At 41.9% G+C, this 25,252-nt stretch overlaps 1 protein-coding gene across 3 annotated transcripts in view; it reads left to right on the top strand.

The window, feature by feature from the left end:
- Positions 1 to 23,126, top strand: part of RALBP1 (ralA binding protein 1) — a 35,907-nt gene extending 12,781 nt beyond the window's left edge. For 2 of the 3 annotated variants that reach the window (XM_053247787.1, XM_053247789.1), the window contains exons 3-10: positions 247 to 705; positions 2,694 to 3,043; positions 8,101 to 8,262; positions 12,692 to 12,823; positions 14,381 to 14,488; positions 15,854 to 15,975; positions 16,698 to 16,818; positions 19,901 to 23,126. In XM_053247787.1, coding sequence (XP_053103762.1) covers positions 247 to 705; positions 2,694 to 3,043; positions 8,101 to 8,262; positions 12,692 to 12,823; positions 14,381 to 14,488; positions 15,854 to 15,975; positions 16,698 to 16,818; positions 19,901 to 20,179 — 1,733 coding nt within the window. In that variant the 3' untranslated portion in view covers positions 20,180 to 23,126. The remainder of the gene's footprint in view (positions 1 to 246; positions 706 to 2,693; positions 3,044 to 8,100; positions 8,263 to 12,691; positions 12,824 to 14,380; positions 14,489 to 15,853; positions 15,976 to 16,697; positions 16,819 to 19,900) is intronic. The other variant, XM_053247788.1, reaches the window with a different exon arrangement.
- The last annotated feature ends 2,126 nt before the right edge of the window (positions 23,127 to 25,252 follow it).

Below are 25,252 nucleotides of genomic sequence, written 5' to 3'. Positions count from 1 at the left end.
AAAATATGTATGAATATATTTACCAGTGTAAATGTTCTCATGTATATTTTCCCATGGAGGAAAAATCTATAGTCAGAACTGGCCCCCAGTATTTATCCTGCTTAGCTCTGCAAAAGGTAAAGTGAGAATGCTGATCGTTACCATACTATTACTAAGCATTATTAGCTTGTTCATTTTTCACCTTTTCTAGAGAGAATAAATATTTGATATTTTCTGTTCTTTGCCTCTCCCTTTTTCTTTCAACAGCGGAAGGTTATGCAGCCTTCCAGGAAGACAGCTCTGGAGATGAAGCTGAAAGTCCCTCCAAGTTAAAGCGCTCTAAAGGGATCCATGTTTTCAAGAAGCCAAGCTTCTCCAAAAAGAAGGAAAAGGATTTTAAGATAAAAGAAAAACCCAAAGATGAGAAGCATAAAGAAGACAAGCACAAGGAGGAAAAGCATAAAGAAAAAAAATCAAAAGACTTAACAGCAGCAGATGTTGTCAAACAGTGGAAAGAGAAAAAGAAAAAGAAAAAGCCAACTCAAGAGGCAGAGATGCCACAGGTGGATATTCCCAGGCATCGACCTGTGTTTGGAATCCCTTTGGCAGATGCAGCAGAAAGGACCATGTTGTACGATGGCATCCGCCTGCCTGCAGTTTTCCGGGAATGCATAGATTATGTAGAGAAATACGGCATGAAATGTGAAGGCATCTACAGAGTATCAGGTAGTTTTCTGCCTCTACTCATCAACTCAATTTATAAAAAAAATCTCTGTACTATAACTTGCTATTTCCCTGAAATTAAATATATAACTTTGCTCTTTAATTTATGCTTAGCCCTAAATTTAAGACTGGAAGGATCACTGATGTAGGTACAATTGAAACTATTTCTTTATAACTATATCCACAGTCTTCATTAGTAGGCATCTTGAAACAAGGGAGAATGTCAGGCAGTAGCTGAAGAGTTTAGCTTGACTTGAAGAAAACACCCTGGTTGTAATGCCAAGAAAATTGGCAGCCATTGCAGTTGTGTAACCTCGACCTACATAAAAGTAACAATGGTTTGAGTCATTTATTTAATTATCCAGCTGTATTTTGAATTGTGAATGCCACCTGTGGGACAAATCATGCCAGCAATCTAAATGCAGTGCACGAACTGTTTTGACAAGAAGTGAAAAGCTAATTCAGAGACAGAGTTTAGAGACAAAACTGCACAGGAAGTAAATATTTTTAAGATGTCCTCTATATAAATATTGTGCATGTGACATTTCTGAAAACAGTTACTGTGCTTTCTTTGGTACTGTGTTACAATTCCTTGCAGAAATATAGTAATTCTTCCCCCCCACCTTCTCCTTGAGGACTTTTAAATGAGGTTCCTAGTATTTCATCCTTTGCTGTGCTGCTCCTTGCTCTTGTGTGTGCAAGATAGTAAAATATGCATCCTTGTGATCCTCTATGAGTTCATACCAATTGGAGTGCTTTTGCACATTCAAGACTCTTGGGATGCTTCCAAAACTCCAACATCCAATTTGGGGGATAACATTTCTAAGCCTGAAAGCTGCCACCAGCTCCTTTTACTACTCTCATCTTTTCTGCTGACTGCTACTCTTTTCCTTTCTTCCTTCAGCTACTTGCAGTTTTTATTTCTCCCTCCTTCCTTTACCTATGATCATTGTGCACTGATGTTATATCTGAGTAAGGAGTCAATGTTTTGTGACTCCTTTATAGTCGTCTTGTTATGATTTAATACAAAATGAACAAAGTGCTTTAGGTATGTGAGACTGCTGCTTTATTGCTTTGTTCTGGAGTTACCGAGCACATAAGAATGTAACTGTTGTTTTCAACTTGTCAGTCCTCAAGGACCTTTTCCCAGTAAATTTCCTTTTTTGCTAGCGTTCTAAAGAAATCAGGAGTTTGAAAAATAGCTGTATATGTAGCAACAAGAGCAGGATAGGGAGAAAAACTCTTAAGTGTCTGTACACAGTGTACAAATGCCCTTTGTTTGCTGTACTGAGTGTAATTGTGGCATTCACCTCTTAGCAGCTGGAAGCCCATGTCTAAACAGTGTCTAGAGGTGATAAATACAAGGTAAACAAGAATCTGTTCAAAGGCAGCCCTGCCTTTAGAGAGACAGAAGCTCTGGTGCTCTAGAGTCCTAAATGTCTTGGATCTGATGAACTTTAGAAGATGTTTTCTTCCCTAGGTCCTTCCACAATCTCGCAAATCAATCAAAAGCTTCTTAAGCATGCCATCTATATTGGGTGTGGGGGAAGTGTTTAGTGCTTCTCCTCAGCTCTGAAACTCTCTTCTGATCGTTCTCCTATAGACATTATCATTATTCTGACAGTATTCTAGTGACTTCAAAAAATGGTCAGACAGTGGTCTTCGGTGACTCTCAGGAAGGGGAGAGTTTCAGAGCTGTGGATTAACCACTGAGAATATCTCTCTGCATGCTCTTTATTTTTTCACATTTATTTTACATGTTATAAACATATTCACACTTACTTTATAGTACTTCATTTTTAGAAGATTGTTCCCCAACCTGACCTTCTGTGGATATGTTGGATTATATAAACCTAATAAAAAAATAGTGTACTCCATAGTGAAGTGCTACACAATATATATTTTAAACTTGGTTGACTGATGTATTCAGCGTACATTTTATTCTAGAAGGTCATCTTTTAAAAAAAATTCTGGTTTTTACTTGTTTAAAGGCATTAAATCGAAGGTGGATGAGCTAAAAGCAGCATACGATCGAGAAGAATCCCCCAATCTGGAGGAGTATGAGCCTAACACTGTAGCCAGTTTGTTGAAACAGTATCTGCGGGAACTTCCCGAAAACTTGCTTACCAAAGAGCTGATGCCTCGCTTTGAAGATGCTTGTGGAAAGAGCCTGGAGACTGAGAAAGTGCAGGAGTGTCAGCGTCTCCTGAAAGACCTGCCAGAGTGCAACCTTCTCCTGATTTCCTGGCTGATTGTGCATATGGACCACGTCATTGCAAAGGAGCTGGAAACAAAAATGAACATCCAGAACATTTCCATAGTGCTCAGTCCTACTGTTCAGGTATATATGTGCTGCCATCCAGCAAATGTGTGAGATGCCTTTTGAAATGGAATGTTTAAAAATCATCTTGTTCACTGTGTGTCACAAGGTCACACAGTTCCTGGGCTGAAGGCACATAATGCAGTTCTGCTGCTGAAGCTAAGCAGAGTTGGAAAGCAACCTGGGAATCATAGGAAAGCTGCTCTGAGTTATTCAGAGGAAGGGGAGGGATTCTCAGTATAATGAATTGCGGCCCATCCCATCATAAGAATTGGTAGGAACCAGCAATCTACCAAGACAAAACTTCTGCCCTCAACACAGGCTGCATCTGCTCTCTGTTTCACATAATCCACTGTTGGAGAGCAGCTGTTCTGGAGAAACGTACCTGCAGAGTGCATAGCTTCAGATGCTATTCAGGCAAGTCACACACAATCTCCAATTTAGTTCTCCTTAAGGTTCCACCTCACCCCCGGTGGTGAAGAGAGAGGCCCAGTTGGATTGGTTTCTTCTCAATTCTCTTTTAAAAACCCTTTAGCCCTGCAGGCATGAGAATGGGACACAGCATGTTTAACAGTATGGATAGACATTGCTGCACACTTAATTCAGAAGGACTTTTAACTGGCATTAGGTTCTGGGTATATGCTGGAACTACAGGCTTCACATCCCACCAGAAATCCCAAATTAATAATTTAGAGCAGTAGCTGATCAGATTTCTTCAGAACAGAAAACAGTATTGGTCATAACATCCAAAGGCAGAAGGTCACAACTAAACTTCACCTATTTAGTTGCCTGAAACTTTTATGAGCCAGGTGGATGAAATATCAGAATTGGTGACTGTGGCCAACTTTTCAGTATCTCTACTCTTGTTAGTATTCTCAAAAGTGGAAAGTAAGAAAATTACAAATATAGGCAGCATTGTCTCTGTTCATTAATAGGCTCCAAAAGTGCTGATACAGTTTTCACCAGCATATATGAAAACTAGCATCTAGGCAATTTTTACATGGTTTTATTAGCAAACGGTATTAATTGATCTTAGAAGTCATATTTTAGGATCTCTCAACCTCTGGTTAGCAGTGCACTAAGCTGCTTCACTATTTACTGTGGACCCTCTTTATGACATTCAGTTAGATCCTGTGGTAGCCATTATGTTTGACTGCCTAGGCTCATGATGCTATCATAAGAACATAAGAAAAGCACTGCTGAATCAGGCCCAAGGCCTATCTAGTCCAGCATTCTGTTTTACATAGTGGCCCTGTGTTCACACAGATGCCACTGGTAAGCCCACAGGAAAGAGCCGGCCTCTCTCTTACTGTTACTCCCCTGCAACTGGTATTGAGCGGCACCTTGCCTCTGAGGCTGGAGGTGGCCTATAACCCTTGGACTGGTAGCCACTGATAGACCTGTCCTCCATGAATTTATCAAAACCCCTCTTAAAACCATCCAGGCTGTTGGCTATCACCACAACTTGTGGCAGAGGATTTATTTTTATTTTATTTAACATATTTTTATATTGCCCAAAACTTCTGCGTCTAGGTAGTTTACAATTAAAATCATTTAAAACATTAAATCAATTAAACAATTAAAATCATTTAAACTTTACAATAATTTAAAACCAACATTACAAATTATAACCATAATTTCATAGGTTGATCATGCGTTGTGTGAAAAAATACCACCACCATCACCTCCCCGCCACCAAAGCAGATCAGCTAACAGCGTCAAAAGAGGCAAGGCAATCAGAGCTCAAACTTTAAGAAGACGATTACATGTATAAAAGTCAGAAGATTGGAGGGCTTCTAAGGCCCCTGAACTTGTTTTCTGTTGTTTGCAAGTGAAATTATATGCATGGTTCTCTTGACTCCTGTCCTCCTTTAGATGATGTTTTGTAGGCTCTGAGCATCTCCAGCTAACAATAGCCAGTGTCCAAAGTCCACTGCATAATTATGTGCATTGAAGTTTTACTGAAATCCATGGGGCTTAAGCACATCTAACACTGTGCTCTGATTATGGCCAGCGATTATAGAGTGCTTGATTTACTTCTCGAATGTGTAATCAGTTTTAGTAATCTAGTTTTAATTTTATTATTGAATAACAGATTAATGACCCTGTCAGACAAGTTTAGTCTAAAGTCTTTTGACAAATATCAGATCATTTGATCTGATCATTCAAACTTATACTGCTGTTCTGGTTGAACTATCTGCTACTGTGTCTTAGAAAGTAAATGATTCCCAATTCGGAAACTGAGTCTAGGTAGCATGTGTTCTTTAAACTCATATTCTGATTTGAAAGGGTTTCAGTAGCAGTGAAGCCCTCTGGCTTCATTCATGATATTTATTTATTTATCTATCATATTTTTATACCGCCTGATATGTATATTTCTAGACAGTGTACAAAATTTAAAATAATTAAAAGTCACAAATTAAAATACATGACAATATAAACAATAGAGTAAAATTATTAAAACAAGTTTTTTAAAATTATTAAAATTATTAAAATTCTAATTAAAGGATCATATTAAGTAATGATCCTTGATACCTTTGCTCTTGCCAGCTACACTCTGTGTCATCTCTGGTAAGAAGGAAGATAAATGAATGTGACATGGTCATAACCTGTTGGGTCTTATTGTATAGAGGATTACTCTATATTAATAATACTCTTATTCCAACTGCTTACAAAGGCAATATTTTTTTATTTCTTGTCACATTGTAATGTGCAATATGTTACTTAAAGGCTTTGTAAAGGGAACTGCATTGAAACTAACTGGACACATTTCTGAGGTTTTCTATTATCCTACCTGGCCGGACGCAGAACATCTGTGCCTCTAGTTGTCTCTTGTTCTCAGCCCCCGTCCACTTTCTCCCCCCCCGCACCACTGGTGCCATTTTCCTCTCTCCCCCCCAAGTGCTGCTTTTTCTCCGCCCCCGGCTGCTTTCTCTCCCTGCCCACCCATTGGCCTTATCTTCGCCACTGCTTTACTCTCCCCCTCACGCCACTTTTTATCCACCCCACTGGCCACTTTCTCTCCCCGCAAAACCCATTGGCCTTATCTTTTGTGCTGCTTTCCCCTCCCCCGGGCACCATTTTTTTCCTCCAACCCCCCAGCCGCTTTTCTCCCCACCCATTGGCTTTCCTCTCCCCCTCCTGGCAGCTCATTCGTGAACTCTCATGAGAGCTGCCACACATGGGATTAATGAAGCCTCTGGGAAGTTGCACATGTAGGCAAATAGCCTTTTCCCTCTGTTGCTTCCCAGAAGTTGGTATTCAGGATCATGCTGCCTCTGTACTTGGAAGCAAGCAACATGCAAGTATAAAGACTGGTAGCCATTGATGGACTTGGCCTTCATAAGTTTATCTAATCCTGCTTTAAAGCCATTTAGGTTGGTGGTCATTGCCACATCTTGTAGCAGTGAATGCCATCAATTTGTGCTGTGTGAAGAAATACTTATTTTTCTGTTCTGAAACTTCTGCTGATAAGTTTCATTAATGACCAATAGGCTCCAGTGCTTTTGGAAGAGAAAATAACTTGCTCACTCTCTCACCATTTTCTCCATACCATGTATAATTTTATAAACCCCTATCATGTCTCACCTTAATCATGTTTTTTTTCTAAATTAAAAAGTAAGGAAGGTGCTCCAAGCTCCTGATCATTTTGATTGCCCTTTTACACATCTTTCCCAGCTTTATAATCTCCTGTTCGAAATGTGACCAGAACTGTACACAGTATTCCAAGTGTGTCCATGACATAGATTTGTTTAAGGGCTTTACAATATTAACAGTTTTATTAGGAAAATTAAGGTTATTGTAATAGGACTGATGGCCCTCAATGGAGGAGTTTAACACATTACAACTTCTATATTAGTTTATACAAAAATACTGAATGACAGTGATATGGCCTGAAATAATATAAGTCCCATGGTACTGTTTTGCCTGGAAAGGTATAAGGGCAAAACCATCTGGACAGACAAAAGAAAAGATTGCCAGAATGGTTATTGCAAATTCCCTTTCTTGATTTTTCAAAGAGATCCAGTGCCTCTACACGTTTTATTTAAAATATTATTTGATAGTCTAAACTAAAGCAATGTGAAGTGACTCTCAAACATAGGGTCAATAGTATATCTTGCAATCCCAAAATTAGAGGGCACAGAAAGGAAGATATTGGAAAGACAGACACCAGCAACAGTCACTGGAGGTACTGTGCTGGGGGTGGATAGGGTTTATCACAGGGCCCTCCATAAATCAGCCTTTTGTAGGTGAATCCAGATGTTCCAAGTCTACTGTAGAAATGTGTATGCAGAATAGAGAGCTCCATGTTTTTCACATAGGCTACATGGGAAAGTGAAAAAATACTGCAAAGTCACTTGCTTAATCGTGCCTGGATAGAAATGTCTTCCCAGCCCCAAAGCTGATGAGCATTCAGATTTCAAAAGTTTGAACAAAATCCATGCACCAGGATTCTGAGGATGTATTCCAACTTGGAATTTCCTTCCTGTGAGTTAATAGTTATATTTGACATACATGAGAAGCATGTTTAGGATGAAAGTGTTGACCGTTTAGATTTTTTGTCCAGATAATCATGTAATTAATGAAGCATGAAGTACATCCCTGAGGGCTCAGTGACCCTTTTGCACCCTTGTGCACCTCCATGTCACATGAAGTGCTTCCAGGAGAGTAGGCATCAACAAAAATCGCAGCCCACCCAAGCATCTGCACTTCAGAAGTGGGCCTCCTAGCTCTGTGTGTGTGTGTTTGTTTGCATGGGTGCACCATTAATCAGGATGTCAACCTTCAAGGCCCTGATAAAGGAAACATTTTTCCAAAATGTGTCAGGCAAACTTACAAGAATAGAATATGAGACTTAATAAAAGTCTCCTATTCTAAGCACTTTGAGGAAATAAGTTCCTCTTGTTTTTTGTCAAGTGCCTCCTACCTCTTAAAAAAATATTAATTTTCAAAAGATGAACAGAACATTTGAATACCTTAGATATTTTAGGATTATTTTGCATCTGTAATGTAGATGTGTTTAGTTAAAAGTTTTGACATTCCTCTTTGAAGTGACCTTAGGACTCTTGTCTTCTCAGATCAGCAACCGTGTCCTGTATGTGTTTTTTACTCATGTTCAAGAGTTCTTTGGAAATATGACTCTAAAGCCGGTGACAAAACCTCTTCGTTGGTCTAATATGGCAACAATGCCAGCATTGCCAGAAACACAGGAAAGCATCAAAGAAGAAATTAGACGACAGGTTGGTCTTCTCAGCAAGCTAAATCGCTGTTTGGTTGATGGTGACCTCAACTGAGGCAATTATGACATTCCATTTTTCTTATTTAATTATCACAACTTTTAATTAAAAGAAGCAATGGATTTATCCTAGGATTTTTTAAAAAATAGTTTGAGAGAGAGAGAGAGCTCTTAAAAATTAACTTATATTTCAAAAATCATGGGAATTGTAAACTAAGGCATCTGCCTTAACTTGTGCACCATGTCAGCCCTAAAAGTACTGTACAGGAAGTTGTACTTGCTGATAGCTTAGCTTCTAAGCACCTGTACTTGCCCTTGGTCTGTCAGCCTCAGTTCTCTTCCTCTGAGTATTGGGAGTAACAATAAAGCTGAGAACAAATTTAATAGCTAAAACAAATCATCTCACTACTAGCTTAACCTACGCAGAGAATCTCCGCGCTAGTACTTGATTGCTCTGCTCACCTGCTGCCACAGCCCCCCTCACCGGAGAGATCTCTCCACCCTCACTTGAGCTGCACTCCTGCTCCTCCTCCTCAATCCCGTTGCTTCCATCCCCTTCATACTACTTGGTTGCGGCTGCAGCGTTGTGGTACCTATTAGCCAAGCTGCAGCCCCCTATTCCCAGAGACCTCCACACACTCACCTGAGCCCTGCTCCTGCTTCTTCTTACAGGAGCAGCAACGGTTGTCCAGGCCCTTCTTCACTGCTGCTCGTTCCCCTCAGGCTGCTGACAGGCCCGTGCCTGTCCCTTGCCTGCCTGCCTGCCTGTCTCCCTCTGTCCTCCAGTGGCCTCGTTAGCCCCCAACAGCAGCAGTGGTTGATTGGGTCCTTCCTTGCTGCCACCACCATGGTCACTTGTTCCCCTCAGGCTGCTGTCCCTTGCCCTTCCTTCTTTCTCTCTTCACTGTCCCTTGCCCTTCCCTGTCCCTTGCCCTCTTTCTCTCTCTCACTTCTCCTCCTCTCCCCCCCCCCCGTCTCTCTTCCTGAGTTAACAGATCTTGTTCATCTTGTTTCCTCATCTAATTCACACAAAGGCAGCCTCCTTCTCCTGAAGGGGCTCTTTCCTCCCTCACAACCCTGCTCTTCACAGACCCCTGACTATCTATATCTATCTATCTATCTGAGAGAGATTCCTCTCCTCTACAGTCAAGAACCTCTTCTGATCAATAACAGTTGCATTTCAACTGACCTTAACCATCACAGGCTCCTCCTCCCTATCTACATATGGAATCCCCAATGCCCAATCACCATGATGCTTCTGCTCTTACAGGCTCCTCCTCCCTATCTGCATATGGAATCCCCAATGCCCAATCACCATGGTACCACAGGCTCTTCCTCCCTAGCTGCATATGGAATCCTCACTGCCCAATCACCACAGTGTTTCTGCTCGCAAACTCTCGCAAGAGCTGCCACACATGGGATTAGCCACGGGTATGCCTATTTCCCTAGAGAATTAAATATCTCAGTATTATAAGGAACAGAATTGTTTGTGGTTGTAACCAAGGATCTGACATGCTTTTTACCACAGAGCTATTTCTGCAGCTCTATAATCTGACTGTTGGTGAGGGGAAAGCCAGGTAATTGAGGCTTCCTCGATAACGACAAGCTGAAATAAGGAATGAAAGGACCTTGGTCTCAAAATGTATTGTGGTCCACTTGAATTTGAGGGGGTGGGGGTGGGAGTTCAGAGCCAAGATTTCAAGGAACATTATTTTGAATTTAAAATATAGCCAAAATAGAAGTGTCTTCTTTTGAGTATAAAGGAAAGTATTTTTCAAAATACTGAATTAAGAAGCTGGATTAGAAAAATGAATTCCTTGGTTGAGGTCCTGTGGTGGAGGAGAGAGGAGAACAACACCATCCTGTGGAACAAATTTAAAGCCTGTAAAACTATTTCCTTGAGTAAGAACTCTAATTCCCCCCGCCCCCCCCCCCCCCGTTGCTTTGTCTGTTAGGAGTGCCTACATTTGTCACTGTAAGAATGTACTTGAAATTTTCTAATATAATATAAATGTTTTGCTTCCTGTTGAAAGAAACTAAATCTGTTGTGGCATCATAAGCAAGATAATGGCTAGATGTCCTTTTGAAGTGCTCTTTAAAACCATCATTGAAGGTTGTTTGGGTGGTGAAGTGAAATTGATTTGTTCAGTGAGATCCAACTAAGGCTGTAATCCTATGCAGTCTTACTTGTAAGTAAGGGCCATCATTTTCATTATTTATTTATTTATTTAATACACTTCTATACCGCCCCAAACCAAAGTCTCGGGGCGGTTCACAATAATAAAACAATACAAAAACACAAAACATTAAATCAATTAAAATGCCGAAAAGCAGCCTAAAAACAAAAACAATTTACAGTATTCAAAATTTTAAAAGTTAAAAGGTTAAAAGGCCTGGTTAAAAAGATGAGTCTTCAGAGCTCTTTTAAAAACCACTAGGGATGGGGAGAGTCTTATGTCAGCGGGAAGCACATTCCAAAGTCTCGGAGCAGCAAGTGAGAAGGCCCGTCCCTGAGTGGTCACCAACTGACTTGAAGGTAGCCAGAGACGGGCCTCCTCTGACGAACACAGTGGATGATGGGGATTGTGCAGAAGAAGACGTTCTCTTAAATACCGTGGGCCTAAGCTGTTCAGGGCTTTATAGGTTATAACCAGCACTTTGTATTTTGTCCGGAAACCTATTGGCAGTCAGTGTAACTCCTGTAATATAGGAGTAATACGGTCTCTTCGAGATGACCCGGAGACCAACCTGGCCGCCACGTTTTGTACTAATTGTAGTTTCCGGACTACGTACAAAGGCAGCCCCACATAGAGTGCATTGCAGTAATCAAGTCTGGAGGTTACCAGCAAATGTACTACTGTTCTCAGGTCATCAATCTCAAGAAACGGACGCAGCTGGCGTATCAACCGAAGCTGATAAAAAGCACTTCTGGCCACTGCCTCAACCTGAGAAACCAGGGAGAGGCATGAATCCAGAAGCACTCCCAGACTGCGTACCTGTTCCTTCTGAGGAAGTGTGACCCCATCTAGAACAGGCAGGTCAATATCGTTTCCCGAGTAACAACCCCGCACAACAAGTACTTCCGTCTTGTCTGGATTCAATCTCAGTTTGTTATCCCTCATCCAGCCCATTACTGCCTCCAGGCAGGCATTCAGGGAAGATATGCCTTCTCCTGATGAAGCTGACATGGAGAAATAGATTTGGGTGTCATCAGCATACTGATAGCACCCAGCACCAAATCCCCGGATGATCTCTCCCAGCAGTTTCATATAGATGTTAAAAAGCATTGGAGACAATATGGAGCCCTGAGGGACCCCATATAAAAGCTCAAGTTTTGAAGAGCAACAGTCTCCAAGCAACACCATCTGGAATCTGCCTGAGAGATAGGAGCAGAACCATTGCAAAGCAATGCCTCCTACACCCAACTCTCTCAGACGGTCCAGAAGGATACTATGGTCGATAGTATCGAAAGCCGCCAAGAGATCCAAAAGGACCAACAGAGTCACACGTCCTCCGTCAAGTCCTAATTGGAGATCATCCATCAGGCCGACCAAGGCAGTCTCCACCCTGTAGCCTGCCCGAAAACCAGTTTGAAATGGGTCTAGATAATCAGTTTCTTCCAAGACTGCCAGGAGCTGGGAGGCCACCACCTTGTCAATCACCTTACCCAACCATGGGAGGTTGGAGACAGGCCTGTAGTTATTGAACTCTGAGGGATCCAAGGTAGGCTTCTTAAGAATAGGTCTAATAATTGCCTCCTTAAGACAAGGAGGCATCCTGCCCTCCCTCAGAGAGGCATTAATAATTGCCACCAGGCCCTCCACAACAATCTCCCTGCCAGATAGTGTAAGCCATGTCGGGCAAGGATCAAGTAGACAGGTGGTAGGACGCATCGCTCCAAGCAGCTTGTCCACATCCTCAGGAGTCACAAACTGGAACTGATCCAGTTTAACCACACAAGTTGAGTTCCTGGATACCTCTGCATCTGATACTGCGCTAACTGTGGAGTCAAAGTCTAAATCGGCCCGAATACGGGCGATTTTGTCCATGAAAAACTCATTAAAAGCATCACAGTGGGCAACTGATGGATCCAAATTTTGATTCAAGGGAGCAGGGGGTCCTACTAGCCCCCTCACAACCCTAAAAAGCTCCACTGGACGTGAGTTTGCGGAAGCAATACGGGCAGAAAAGAAGCACTTCTTTGCTGCACGTATAGCCAGAGCATAGGTCTTTAAGTGCACTCTATGTTGTCTATCAACTGTCTATCATACAGTTGGCTTTACTTCCAGGTAAACATCTGTAGGACTGCACTCTCAGTCTCTTGCTGAAGTTGGCATATTATGTTTTTGTAGGAGATGGGAAAGTGTGAGATGTAAATGTCAACCTAGAAAGTGATTTGAATTACTGAATATAGTGTGTGTGTGTTTTGTTAGGAGTTCCTTCTGAACTGTTTGCATCGAGACCTGCAGGTGGGGATCAAAGACTTATCCAAAGAAGAGAGATTATGGGAGGTGCAAAGAATTTTAACTGCTCTCAAAAGGAAGCTAAGAGAAGCTAAAAGACAAGTGAGTATTTTTGAGTTCTTATTACTTTAAGTAATCCAGATTAGAGGGAAAGATAACTTTTTTCAGTATAGATGTTATAACTTCCAGATTGTCAGCTTTGCTGTAATTGAAGTGATAGAAATAGTGATATGTATGATTATGGCTAAAGGACCCAGATTGGAGGGGAAATATGTCCTGATGGAAATATGCTATCTCCAGGTTAAGAACATAGGAAGCTGCCATATATTGAGTCAGACCATTGATCTATCTAGCTCAGTATTATCTACACAGACTGGCAGTGGCTTCTTCTTTTGGTCAGCCTTATCTTGGAGACGCCAGGGAGGGAATTTGAAACCTTCTGCTTTTCCAAGAGCATCACTTGAGGGGAATATCTTACAGTGCTCACTTGTGGTCTCCCATTCAAATGCAACCAGGGCAGACCCTGCTTGGCTAATAGGTCCAGTCATGCTTGCTACCACAGGAACAGTTCTCCTCTCCAAAGGCAGTATGCCTTTGAATAGCAGTTTCAGGGAAGCAATGGTGGGAAATGGGTATGTCTTCATCTCCTGCTTGTGGGCTTCTCAGAAGCATCTGATTGGCCACTGTGGGAAATGGAATGTTGTATAGGATGCGCCTTGTCCTGACCCATCATATGAACCATACTGTCTGGCAGGGAAGGCAGAGCTGCCTAGCCTTTCCTTCCTACTAAACAAACATTTACTTGAGAGTACTGTAGGATTGTGTGGCCCTTCTGTAGTTCTGATGGATTGAAATGTCCCATGATATCTTGCCTCCCCTCCACTTAAACAAGAAGCCCTACTTAATCCTGTTGGCACCAGTGCCCTTATTCAGCACTACTAAGTGAAAAGAGAATAAAAACGATGAAGTGGCACGGGCAACTGCTGCACCGTGGCAAAGGTTGAATCCCAGGGCCTGCGTAAGGCCACCCATTGTGATTACATTATTGTCGGGAACCTTTAGTGCCCTGCCCAGTATAATGAATGGTGTATATACCCACACAATATCTGATATGACCAAACAGTGATTTGGAGTGCTGAATATTTCATTACTCATACTTAGTTTCTCTTGGAAAGGTAATAGATGTGCTTCTTGCACTAGATGAGTGTTCTTCCCTCAGGGAGACTTCTGGTTTCTGGCTTTCAGTTTCACCGTTTAGCTTTTGCCCTTTTGTCATGGTTTCCTTTCAAGCTTCTGTTGTGTTTACCTTGTGTTTGATCAGACATAGCTTTTGTGTGCTTAATCAATCTGTTCAGGTACACCGAAGTGTCTCAAATTGCCAGTGTGCATAGATTAGCTGAACTGTCTGCTAGTGAGAACCCACAGTCTGCTTGTTTCTGGAGAATCAAAAGCAGCTGCACTAATTTAATCTTTGTTGGTCCTAGAAAGGATAAGTAAGTAATCTGACCAATTAATGTTGCTCAAGGAAGTTAGAGTAACTTTGGAACCTTTCCTCAGTATGGCAATGGACAACACAAACTGTATGATTTATATACTGTTGCATTTCAAGGAATGATTCTATGTGGCTGCAGCCACTAATCAAGATTCTTTTCAATGCAGGATTGTGAAACAAAGATTGCACGAGAAATTGCCAGCCTTTCAAAGGAGGATGTTTCCAAAGAGGAAATGAATGAGAATGAAGAAGTTATTAATATTTTACTCGCTCAGGTAGCTCCTATTGTTAGCCTGACTTCCTTTGTTGTTCTATTTCCCTTCTTGGGCATTCTGTAAGCCTCATTTTAAATAAACCTTAATCCTCAACTCTATTTCTAATTCCTTATGCCACCATGGCAGGTGAGGGAGTTTTCATTAAAATGTCAAGTTTGGTCCCAGTCCATGACATGATTGTTCTATTCCTGACGGCCATGGTAATATGACAGAGCTCTCATGGTACAAAGAATTATCTCAAAATGGCCCCTTCTCAACCCCCTTTCTGGGTTCTTTGCAGCTTGGCATGGGGTGGGGTGGGGGGTTGTTTCTGGATTGCTAGGTGGCTTGTGGTGATAACCACTGGCTTCTGAGTTAACAGCTTTGGTAACTGTAGACAAATTGGAGATATTGTTAATTAAAGGATAGTAGGGCTCCTTTGAAACAACCACTAAATGAATTCTTGCTTTCCAACAGCATCTTGTTTCCCACCATTCTCTAGTATCATTTGCCATTCCCTATTAAAGCTGCCTGTTCCTCAGGTACCTCTAGCAGGTTTCTCCCAGTTTTTCTACTCCATGCTTTGTTTCTTTCCAGTTCCTTCCAGTAAAATATCCCTTGGAATACCCCAGCAACAGCCATTCCCCAATTCATTCTCATTGCTCCTTCTTTTGTTCCTCTCCCCTGCCAAAAGAACTTACAGTAGAGTGTAAAATTACAAACATTCTGCAACCCAAATAATTCAAGTTAAATCACATAATGCACCCTAAATTCTGCCCAGTTCATCACTTGCTTATTCTGGGTTTCTGGGTTTTATCATACATCCATGTTTGTATTGTAACTGAGAGGATTTAGGAGGTCAGGACTTAAGAGGTGAAGTGTAGCTGCATTAATCTGGTTTTGCAGATTACAACGAAAAATAAGGACCTTCCTTCTGTGAGGATGTGCCGTTGGTGGGGCAATGACCTCAGTCTAGAGAAAAATACAAGGAGTTGCAGTGGGACTATGGCCGGGGGGATAAAGATGCCTAACCCTGGTAACAACTTGGGCAGAGAGCTCCGTGACTGATTTTTATTCTCCTCCCATTCTTTCGTTTGGAACTTTAATTTTAATCCTATTGATATCTGGAGTTGGATAATTAACTTTAAGTCTGCCTGCTGTCGAAATTGGGATATTTATGCTGAGGATAAGGACTCAGTAGGACTATGTCTTTTCTTTTCCAAACAGCAACCTAAGCTCCCTTTCCCCATAAGCTATGTCTTATGCCTTTTGGTCAAGAAAGAAAAATAAAAAGGCTTGGATCAGGCCCAGTGATTGGAATATAATGTCCCTAGCCCTTAAGCCAGGATTTAATTGCCTTTATATAATTTAATTACCTTTATACAGGAGAATGAGATTTTGACAGAACAAGAAGAGCTGCTGGCAATGGAGCAGTTTCTGCGCCGGCAAATTGCCTCTGAGAAGGAGGAGATAGATCGCCTTCGAGAAGAAATAGCAGAAATTCAAAGGTAATACAATCTCTGTCTGAGAAGATAAAACTTCCTAAGTTCTGAAATAACTTCTTTAAAACTACAACTCAAATTCTGCTTTAGCTGGAGTGCCATTGAAGGACAATATGAATCCCATTACAGCTTTTGGCTTTTTTTCTGCTGCATCATTCTGTTTTTGCAGTTCTTTAAGTAGTTCCAATCCATTAGGTAAGCTAGCTACCTAAAAACAGTTACTTTGCAATTGTAGTACCTTGAAAAGATAATTTCACGTGTAGTCACTTCTCAGTTAATATCTGGTATACTCCCAAGTACTTGCAGTTGTGTTCTAGATTGTGTCCATAATATGAAGGCCCTTGCATTAGAGGAGAGCTAAATGAATTAGAGGAGAGGAGAGCTGGTCTTGTGGTAGCAAGCATGACTTGTCCCCATAGCTAAGCAGGATCTGCCCTGGTTGCATATGAATGGGAGACTTGATGTGTGAGCTCTGTAAGATATTCCCCTCGGGATGGAGCCGCTCTGGGAAGAGCATCTAGGCTCCAAGTTCCCTCCCTGGCTTCTCCAAGATAGGGCTGAGAGAGTTTCCTGCCTGCAACCTTGGAGAAGCCGCTGCCAGTCTGTGAAGACAACACTGAGCTAGATAGACCAATGGTCTGACTCAGTATATGGCAGTTTTCTATGTTCTATGAATTATGTTGGTAAAACAGTGATGAATTTTGGCAATCTGTGCTTTTTCCTTTCAGTCGCCAACATGGGCGAAGTGAAACTGAAGAATACTCTTCTGAGAGTGAAAGTGAGAGTGAAGATGAGGAAGAGTTACAAATAATCTTAGAAGATTTGCAAAGGCAGAATGAAGACCTGGAGGTGAGGCTGCAATCTAGCAAAATATGTGTGCATTGACCCTATAGAATTTAATGAGGGGTTGGTGATGACAAGAGAATGCATGTTTCTTTGTACGTTTGCTGGCAGCACAGCCTCTGATGGGGCTTCTTAAGGGAGGAAAAGACTATTTATCTGCTTGCTGGAAACTTTTCTTCCCCGTTCTTTCCATTCTAATGCTAAAGATTTTCCATCCTGATTTTCTTATTTTCCATCAGTTCTTTCGAAAGTTAGAGTGACTGTTAAAGCAAGATGTAATGCTTTGAATCACAATTCAGCCTCTTATTGCAGCCTCTTATTTCAGTTTCACTGAAAATGTCTTGAATATGTATGGTGCTGCAAAGCTACCTTGTACACGGCTGGCAGTTTTCAGGGGAAAAATACTATGGGAGGCAGGGATGAAAAATGTGGCCAGCATCCCAGTTAACACTGCAGGTTAGAGAGTGCATGTCTGCAGGGACTCCTCTCCCACTTCTGAAGCATGCATGCTCACATGTTGGGGGAGGGAATTTTTGCCAATCTCCCCTTCCCATCAGCCGGCACTGCCGTGTGCATGGAAGTCAGCCCAAGTGTTGTTGCACAAGAGTGCAGTTGCCCAGTTGCTTAAAACAGCACACTTGCACTTGCACAGCACTACTTACACTGGAAGCAAGTGGCCCAGAGACAAACACTGATATTTGTCGTGATCCATAATACATTCATAATCCTGGCTCCCTCATGTGCAGCAGGGCTGGCTGAACAGAAATGCAGGCATTGCCTTGCACATTATGTCACCCAGTGTTTTCAAAAGTTGGATGTATTTTCAAACTGGAGAAACTTGATTGATCACTTTATTCTTTTACAATAACTGGACTATCTTGTATAACTTACTGGAGGGAAAAAATGCTGAAATGAGAAACCAAAAATGTGGAGGTGTAGGCATTTCAAATTAAGAATTAGTTTATAGTCCTTACTAAAGTAAAGTGCCATCGAGTCAGTGTCGACTCCTGGTGACCACAGAGCCCTGTGGTTGACTTTGGTAGGAGGGGTTTACCATTGCTATCTTCTGCCTTAGATAAGCAGTTTGAAACTAAAACTGAACTTTGTGTAACTCTCCCATAGTAGTGGGAGTAATAGTAAATCTGCCTAGTAGAATCTCCCATGTACTAAAAGAGCTGTAATAAGCTAGGACAATTTTGATGTTAATGCCTTAAATTAGAACTCATTTTCCACATTGTAGAAAAACTGATTTTTCCCGGGATGGCAAAAACCATTCCAGCAAATAACTTGCCAGCTTTGATCTTGTTCTCCCATCCAAAAAGCATGGCCACCTCCAGGTTTTTGGAAGGCTCAACGAGAAGCATGGAGTAGGCCTCTTGTCCTCATATGCAGGAGGTCTCCTTGCCCACTAGCATCCATCACTTATATGATATTTGATACTCTCCCTTCTGTTCTTTCAAGAACCGGAAAGGAAGTTGTGAGAAGAGGAGTCCTTACACACTCCCAGTGGGATAGGTTGTTTGTCTGGATTTAATATAGGATAGTTTCTGCATTCTCTAGTCCCCACCAGTCTCCCAAATATCTGCAGACTTACTGGGAGAGAGTGGATTAGGGGTTGTACTGGGTATGAAGCTTGGCCTGGTAGACCCTACAAATATCTGTGCCTGAATAAGAGAGGACATTTAGGTTGTTAGTTAATATGGGACATTTTCAAGACTTAACTAAAGTCTTTAGAAACATTAGTTTCTAAACTAATGGCAAGAAAACTGCCCTCAAAACTGAAGCCTTGTCACTTGACCCTGAATTAAGTATCACTACAGCAGTTCAACATTTACAAATAACTTAACTTCCCTGTAAGAGGGGATCAAAAATAAAATTAGGAGTGGAGGGGGGATCTTCACTTTTAAATAGCTCCTTAGAGTGCAAAAAATGCTTCACTGCATTATTTCTGTAATCCTTGCAACAACCTGAAATACAAGTCAGTAGCATTACCCACGTTTTGCATGTGGAGAGGGGAAGCTGAGCGTGCTTTAAGTTAACCACATAGTGGGATAGTGGCCAAACTAATATTTGACCTAGTGGCTTCCACTGTGCACTCTTAACCATCACACTCCATTAGTTTTTGTAATATTTTATGGAGCAATAGACCTTCTAAATAAACTAAAAATTCCACCAGACAATAGAAATATCTAGACATAATTTTGGAGTGAGTTTGCCCAAAACTGTGTTTAGTGGCTGAAATACTATGCATTGTTACACTGCAACACAAATGTTAGCATTTGCACAGTTGGGCAAGAGAGTATTTACACTAAATGTGAGAATTGCACAAACATTGTTTTTTGATGGCAACACATTGATGGTCATTATTTTCAGTGGCCATCAATTTGTTCATTTAGCACAACTGCACAAATGTTGCACTGCAGCACACATGTAATGTTGCTTTATGGCAGACAATGTTTATTAGGGATGTGCAAAATGTTTTGAACTCAAAAAGGATCATTTCGAGTGTTTTGAGACCCTTCAAATAAACGGTCTATTTTGAGCTCAAAACAACCTCACTTGCTTTGACATGAGGTGGGTAGACCATGCCTCCACTCCAGACTTAGTATGTTGGCCAGCCTCGGTGGACTGGTCTATCTGCCGACCCCAATCGGTAGACCAGCGCTCCCCAGAGAAGAAAACCCTCCATAATGGTGCTTGAAACACTCAAAACATTTTGAGTTTGTTTTGTCAAAACAGTCAGCTTGGCCACTATTTCGATGAAATGTTTTGAGCTTGAAACAAAACGCAAAATCCGTTTCTTTCACACCCTTAGTGTTTGCTATTGAAATAGCCTCCCACCTTTATGCTTTAGTGGAAGGAGGACTTAATGAGGGTATTTGTGGCTTATAAGTGTCCACTTTCTACTGGGGCTAGATTTTCCATGTGCCTCACTTCTAAGCACTTCTCACCCTCACATGCACAGACTTGTCTCTTTGAAGAGCGAAGCTACATCAAGCGATACCTTATTAATGATTCATTAGCCACATAAGTAGCTGTTTGATTGCTGCTGAAGCGACTCTTTTCTTTTTCCTTGTGCTGGATAAAGATTAAGAACAACCATCTGAACCAAGCAATTCATGAGGAGCGTGAGGCCATCATTGAATTGCGGGTGCAGCTCCGGCTCTTGCAGATGCAGCGAGCAAAATCGGAGCAGCAGGTGCAGGAAGAAGAAGATCTCGAGAAGCGGGGAGGCACATTGCCACAGCCGCCGCAGCTGCCAAAAGACATTGTGCCCGAGACAAAAGCAGCAAAAGAGCAGCCAAAGGCAATCAAGGAGCCAGTGAAGCCATCGCCAAGCAAAGAGAGAAAGGAAACTCCAATCTAATTGGATTCCTCAGGTATTCAGGATATCACCTGGGCAAAAGCCAGGACTGTGCAACTTACTGTAAATCTGAGGTTTGTCTATTCTGTAAATAATGTTGTCTTTTACACCCTGGAGATATTTTGTCTCCTTCCTACTTGTGGTGTTCTGCCTGTCAGGCTCAGGTTACTTGGAAGCAGAAAGCAACTGGAGACGGAGCAAAAGGAGAGGGGAAGGGGTGCAGCACAGCAGTTACTTGGTCATGTCAGATACTTGCTTTGGGTGACCTTAAATGACTTGGTGGAGGTCTATTTTAAATCAAATTAGGTACTTGCTCTGGAGCAATCTTATAAATTCTCTTGTGCAGTATCTGCCTAAGGGCTATTTCACATGTGATATTTTACCTACATGGGTGTAGGAAAATCCCATCTTTTTATAATGTCCAGGTGTCTGTCTTGCTGTGTGAACATGTATTGGGAAGCCATAGTTAGCAGCAACACAATAGATATGTTTGTGACCATCACCCATAATGGTCTTCTTGCTTTCCTCCTACACCTGTGTAGGAAAAGTCTTGTGTGAAGTGGTCCTTAGGTGGGGATAAGGGAGATTCAACCCATCCATAAACCATACATTTACTTGCCTTGTGAATTTCTTTGCTCTTATTCACAGTAATTTTTGCTTTTACTGACTCTTGCTTGTGCCTTTGGTACAGATTATATAAAGAGGAGCTTTAAAAGAAATTGTCCTGAATAGCTGGAAAGTCTTCAACTGCAAACATGAGTGTTACTTAATATGTTCCCCGTCTCTTGTGACATTTTAAAAGCTGTATACAAATGTGTGTAAAACCAAGATGAAGAGATTGATGAGCATATCTTGTAAATGAAAATTGTCCACTGCAAGCTGTTAAACCTTGGCAATGCACTTAATTATAGGATTGATTAACTAGGGGATGCCATATGGTGCTTGTATTCTCACTGCTCAGTATATAGCAAACAGCCTCTTAATGCAGACTAAGTTTTTTAAAAAGTTGATTCCTATGATAGATAAACCTGTATGAATAATGCTTTGGTGATTAAACAGCAGTCTACAAACTTTTGCTAGCCTTCATAGCCAGCCCCAAATTTGCAATCACCAGGGTCCCACTTGCCCTGGTGGGAGGGTGAATGCAGCCCTGTCCCTGATCTCACCCTGCAGTAGCACCTCTGAAACTTGAGGAAAGGGACAAAGCCCCACTCCCCTCTCGTGCCCCAGTCTTGGGAAGGGAGCTGGAACTTCTCTTTGTGGGCTGCACTTCTGAGGTGCTAAGAAGGCACTCTTAGAAGAAGAGCCTGAACCCCTCCTCCCAATCTGGGGCTGGGGACAGGAGATCATCCTCAGAGTTGTGCTGTGCTTCCGAGGCACACCTTGGAAGCACAGCATGGTATGGACAAGCCCCAGGCCTCTTCCAAAGCATGGCTTGTGGGGTGGGGTTATATGTTACCCTGTGCTGCTGAAGCACTTGGAATGTCTTTCAAATGCAACATGACACAGATGAGCCCCTGCCCTGCTTTCAAGCTTGTTCTTGGTAGCAAGGTGGGGAATTATTCCCTAAGTTGCTCAGCACTCTCTGGGCCTTCCAAATGCCTTGGAAGTGCTGTGAGACTGCTGGGATGGTACCCTCCCCATTCTCTCCAGGGGGGAGGTTGGGGTTTATCATGCTCTCCAGAAGATGGTGTGACACTCATCATGGCAAGTGTAATCACCATGGACTCTGGTGATTCCAGAGGGCAGCCTATTTTGCTTGCTTAGACTAGACTTTATTTTTCCATAAGCAGGTAATGTATTTGCCCATAGAAGCTCAAGCATTTTCAAGGAGCTGGACTAAGTTGTTCTTGTGGAGAGATTAATCCATCCCTGGTATGAAAGTGATCAATCATTTTGCTGCAGGAACTTTGCCACATATAAGTGAAGTTCTATCTACATGGGCTGCTCCCTTCAATAGAGGCTACGTGCAGAGGAATATGCAGGTATACGCATTCCTTTGTACGTACCAAGCTGACCCACCCATTGAAGTTAATCAGACAGGCTATGTACATCTGAACGTATGCAGGGTTTCCATTCAGGGTGCTTTCTCTGTAGCAGCAGAAACTCTACTACTCATTCTGGCTGAGAATATAGAGCGAAGATGCACTGGTGCAGCAGGGAAGCATCAGATTTGAACTCCTTCCTGTCCCTTCCCTAGGAATCTCTCTATGTCCCTGAGGGGTGCACAACTGCACCAGTGCAGTCAGGAAGTTCTGCTAGGGTGCTCTCTCGCTCTGAGAGAGGGAGGCATCCTTGCTCTATATGTCATCCTCTGTCACCTGTTCTGTAATACTGTACAGAGCAGCCCTAGGTATGCAAAGGTGTGATCAGTTGGGTACTATTTGACGGGTTCAGCTGCCTTGTGCTTTAATTTTTTTTTTAAGGGTCCTGTTTTTCTTTCAGAGGCACCTATTTTTTAATGCCCAGTTGAACTGCGTGGAACATTTATTTCATTAATGTTGAAGAGAACTCCACAGGGTGCTTGTAGCTAATTTCATCTCTAGTCTGCATATTTATTTTTGGATGTGGTTGTCTTTGCTTATTGCACTGTTTTGAATCATTGGCCATGATTTAATTTTTGTACAAATAACGCTTTGAGATATGTTACAGAGAACAGCATATTTTTTTAAATCTTGAAGAAAATAATTTATGGGGACTGGTCAGATGACAGGGGTGTGTGTGTGGGAGTGTGTGCGTGCGCATAAAGCTTTTTACCTGGCCTGTTACATACGTTTTATATTTTCTGGCAGTATTTAAACTTTTTTTTTTGTTTTAAATTCACACTAATTTCTATTAAGCTGTCAAACTTTTATATAATCACTGTTCATCAAAAAAATTTCTTGCTACTGGTTACCTTCTATTTTGTCAAGACCATGTTAAGTAAATAAATTCAACAGCCATCTGCAAATGATTTTATGAATTTCACTGTAGAATACGCCAAATGTGTTAACATACATATACCTCACTCAAACAGATCCTCCACCCTCATAGCCAGAGATTCACATGCACAGTAATGCCACCTTGGAAATGGTCGATCATATATACTGAGAGGAGAGGGGAGAGAGAGGAAAGGATGTGTTGCTTATATTCACTCTTTTCCTTGACAGATGATTGTTGGATTACAGATGTTTAATAAGCATTGTATTGTAGACATGCATCTGGCTGCAGCACCCTTCTGTGCATGAATAGGATCCAGAATATGCAGACTTCTGGGTGTGACACTTACGTTCAGATTTGTTTTGAAAAAGCAAAGCATTTAGTGTAGTTAAATCCACAACAGACTGTGAGGAGCTCTAAAAAGATCTCTCCAAACTGGGTGGCTGGGTGACAAAATGGCAAATGCGGTTCAGTGTAAGCAAGTGTAAAGTGATGCCAGGGGCATAGCAAGGTTGGAGTGGGCCTAGGGACAAAAAGTGGAGATGAGGCCCCCTTGCTCCCTGCCTGATTTGTTTCCCCCCTCCCAAATATATATATTTTGCACTGTAAGGACATGATGAAACCAAGATGCTTGGCATGCCCTTTCTTTCTGTTCTATGCATATAATATTACACCCTCTTCATCTATGCATACACTTTCACACATTTGTGCACACTATCTATCTATCTATCTATCTATCTATCTATCTATCTATCTATCTATCTATTTATTTATTTATAGCCCACCCATCCAGTACATTACTGCTCGGGGCAGCTCACAACATTTATAAAACAGTTGCATTTCCCTAGTTCAGAAACACTTTTAACGAATTCCTACTACTGTGACCTGATATGTCCATGCATGCAACCCCTAGCAATGTTCCTATCCCTATCTGCCCATTTGTGCGCTCTTGCTCTCTCTTTCTCTCGCACATTCACACAAACACCCACACCCCAGATTAAGGCTACAAGCAGTCTTCAATCCCAACAACTTAATAAACCAAAAGCGGGGCAGTGGGGACAGAAAAAGATCTATATTGTTAGAGCATTTTTCTTCCCTCTTACTGTTTTTAAAGCTTTAATACTTTTTGTAGTGACTAATTTCTTCACAAGAAGGTATACTATTGGGGTGGGGAAAGTTTATTACAAGTTTGTATTAGAATAGTTTTGGCTTACATTTGGCACCTTGTGCTGCTTGTTGTGCTGAAAAAAAATTATAAAGTTTAAAAATATCTCTCTCTCTCCCCCTATGTATACCGTTTTGAGAATGGTATACATAGTTGGAAAGCAACTAGTTTGGTTGAAAAACTGAATATATATTTAACAACCACCACCACAGACCAGCCAATAACCCCCCCAACCCCCCCCCCCCCGCCACACACACACTTTCTTACTTTCTTCTTTCCTTTCCACGGAGAGGAAAACAACTCATTGCAAGTTCTGAGGGGAAGATCACATGGGTCAGGACCTATTGGGAAGAACTCAATCATCTTAAATCATTTTTTAAAAGTTAAAAATCTCTCACACAAGCACAAACAAGGGCTTGGGGATAGGGAAGAGACACCCCAAGGGAGGCTTCCAGTTGGGGATGGGATCTCTTTCTCTTTCTCTCTCTCCATGAATGTGGGAAGGAGAAAAACACACATTGGCTTCTGAGGAAAGAAATCACATTCACAGAAAAAACAGATAAGGGTTGTTCTACTTTACTTTCCAGCTCTCCTTGTGGCCATGCTTCCTTCTTGCTCCCTTGCCAACTCTGCATTGAATTGACAGAGCGGGAAGAGCACAACTCAAGGAAGGAGGACCAATCCCTGGGCTGGTTTAACCCTTTCCTTTCTCAGCAGCCGTTGTCATCCTACCTGAAAAAAGAGAAACCGCTCACTGGCCATGATTGGGAGTCACGCAGCTGGGGCAGGGGAAGAGAAATCTTTGGGGGCCAATTTCACAACTTGGCCATGGTTCTGAAGAACCTTGTGGGGCCTCTTGACCCTCTGGGCCTGGATGCAAATGCACCCCCTTATCCAATGCATGCTATGCCCCTGATTGATGCATATTGGGACAACAAAATTCAACTTCATATATCCACTGATGGACTCTGAGCTGTCAGTGACTGACCAGG

This window comes from Hemicordylus capensis, chromosome 4 (assembly GCF_027244095.1).
Source record: "Hemicordylus capensis ecotype Gifberg chromosome 4, rHemCap1.1.pri, whole genome shotgun sequence".
Classification (NCBI taxonomy): domain Eukaryota; kingdom Metazoa; phylum Chordata; class Lepidosauria; order Squamata; family Cordylidae; genus Hemicordylus; species Hemicordylus capensis.
This window is presented reverse-complemented; position numbering and strand designations above follow the sequence as displayed.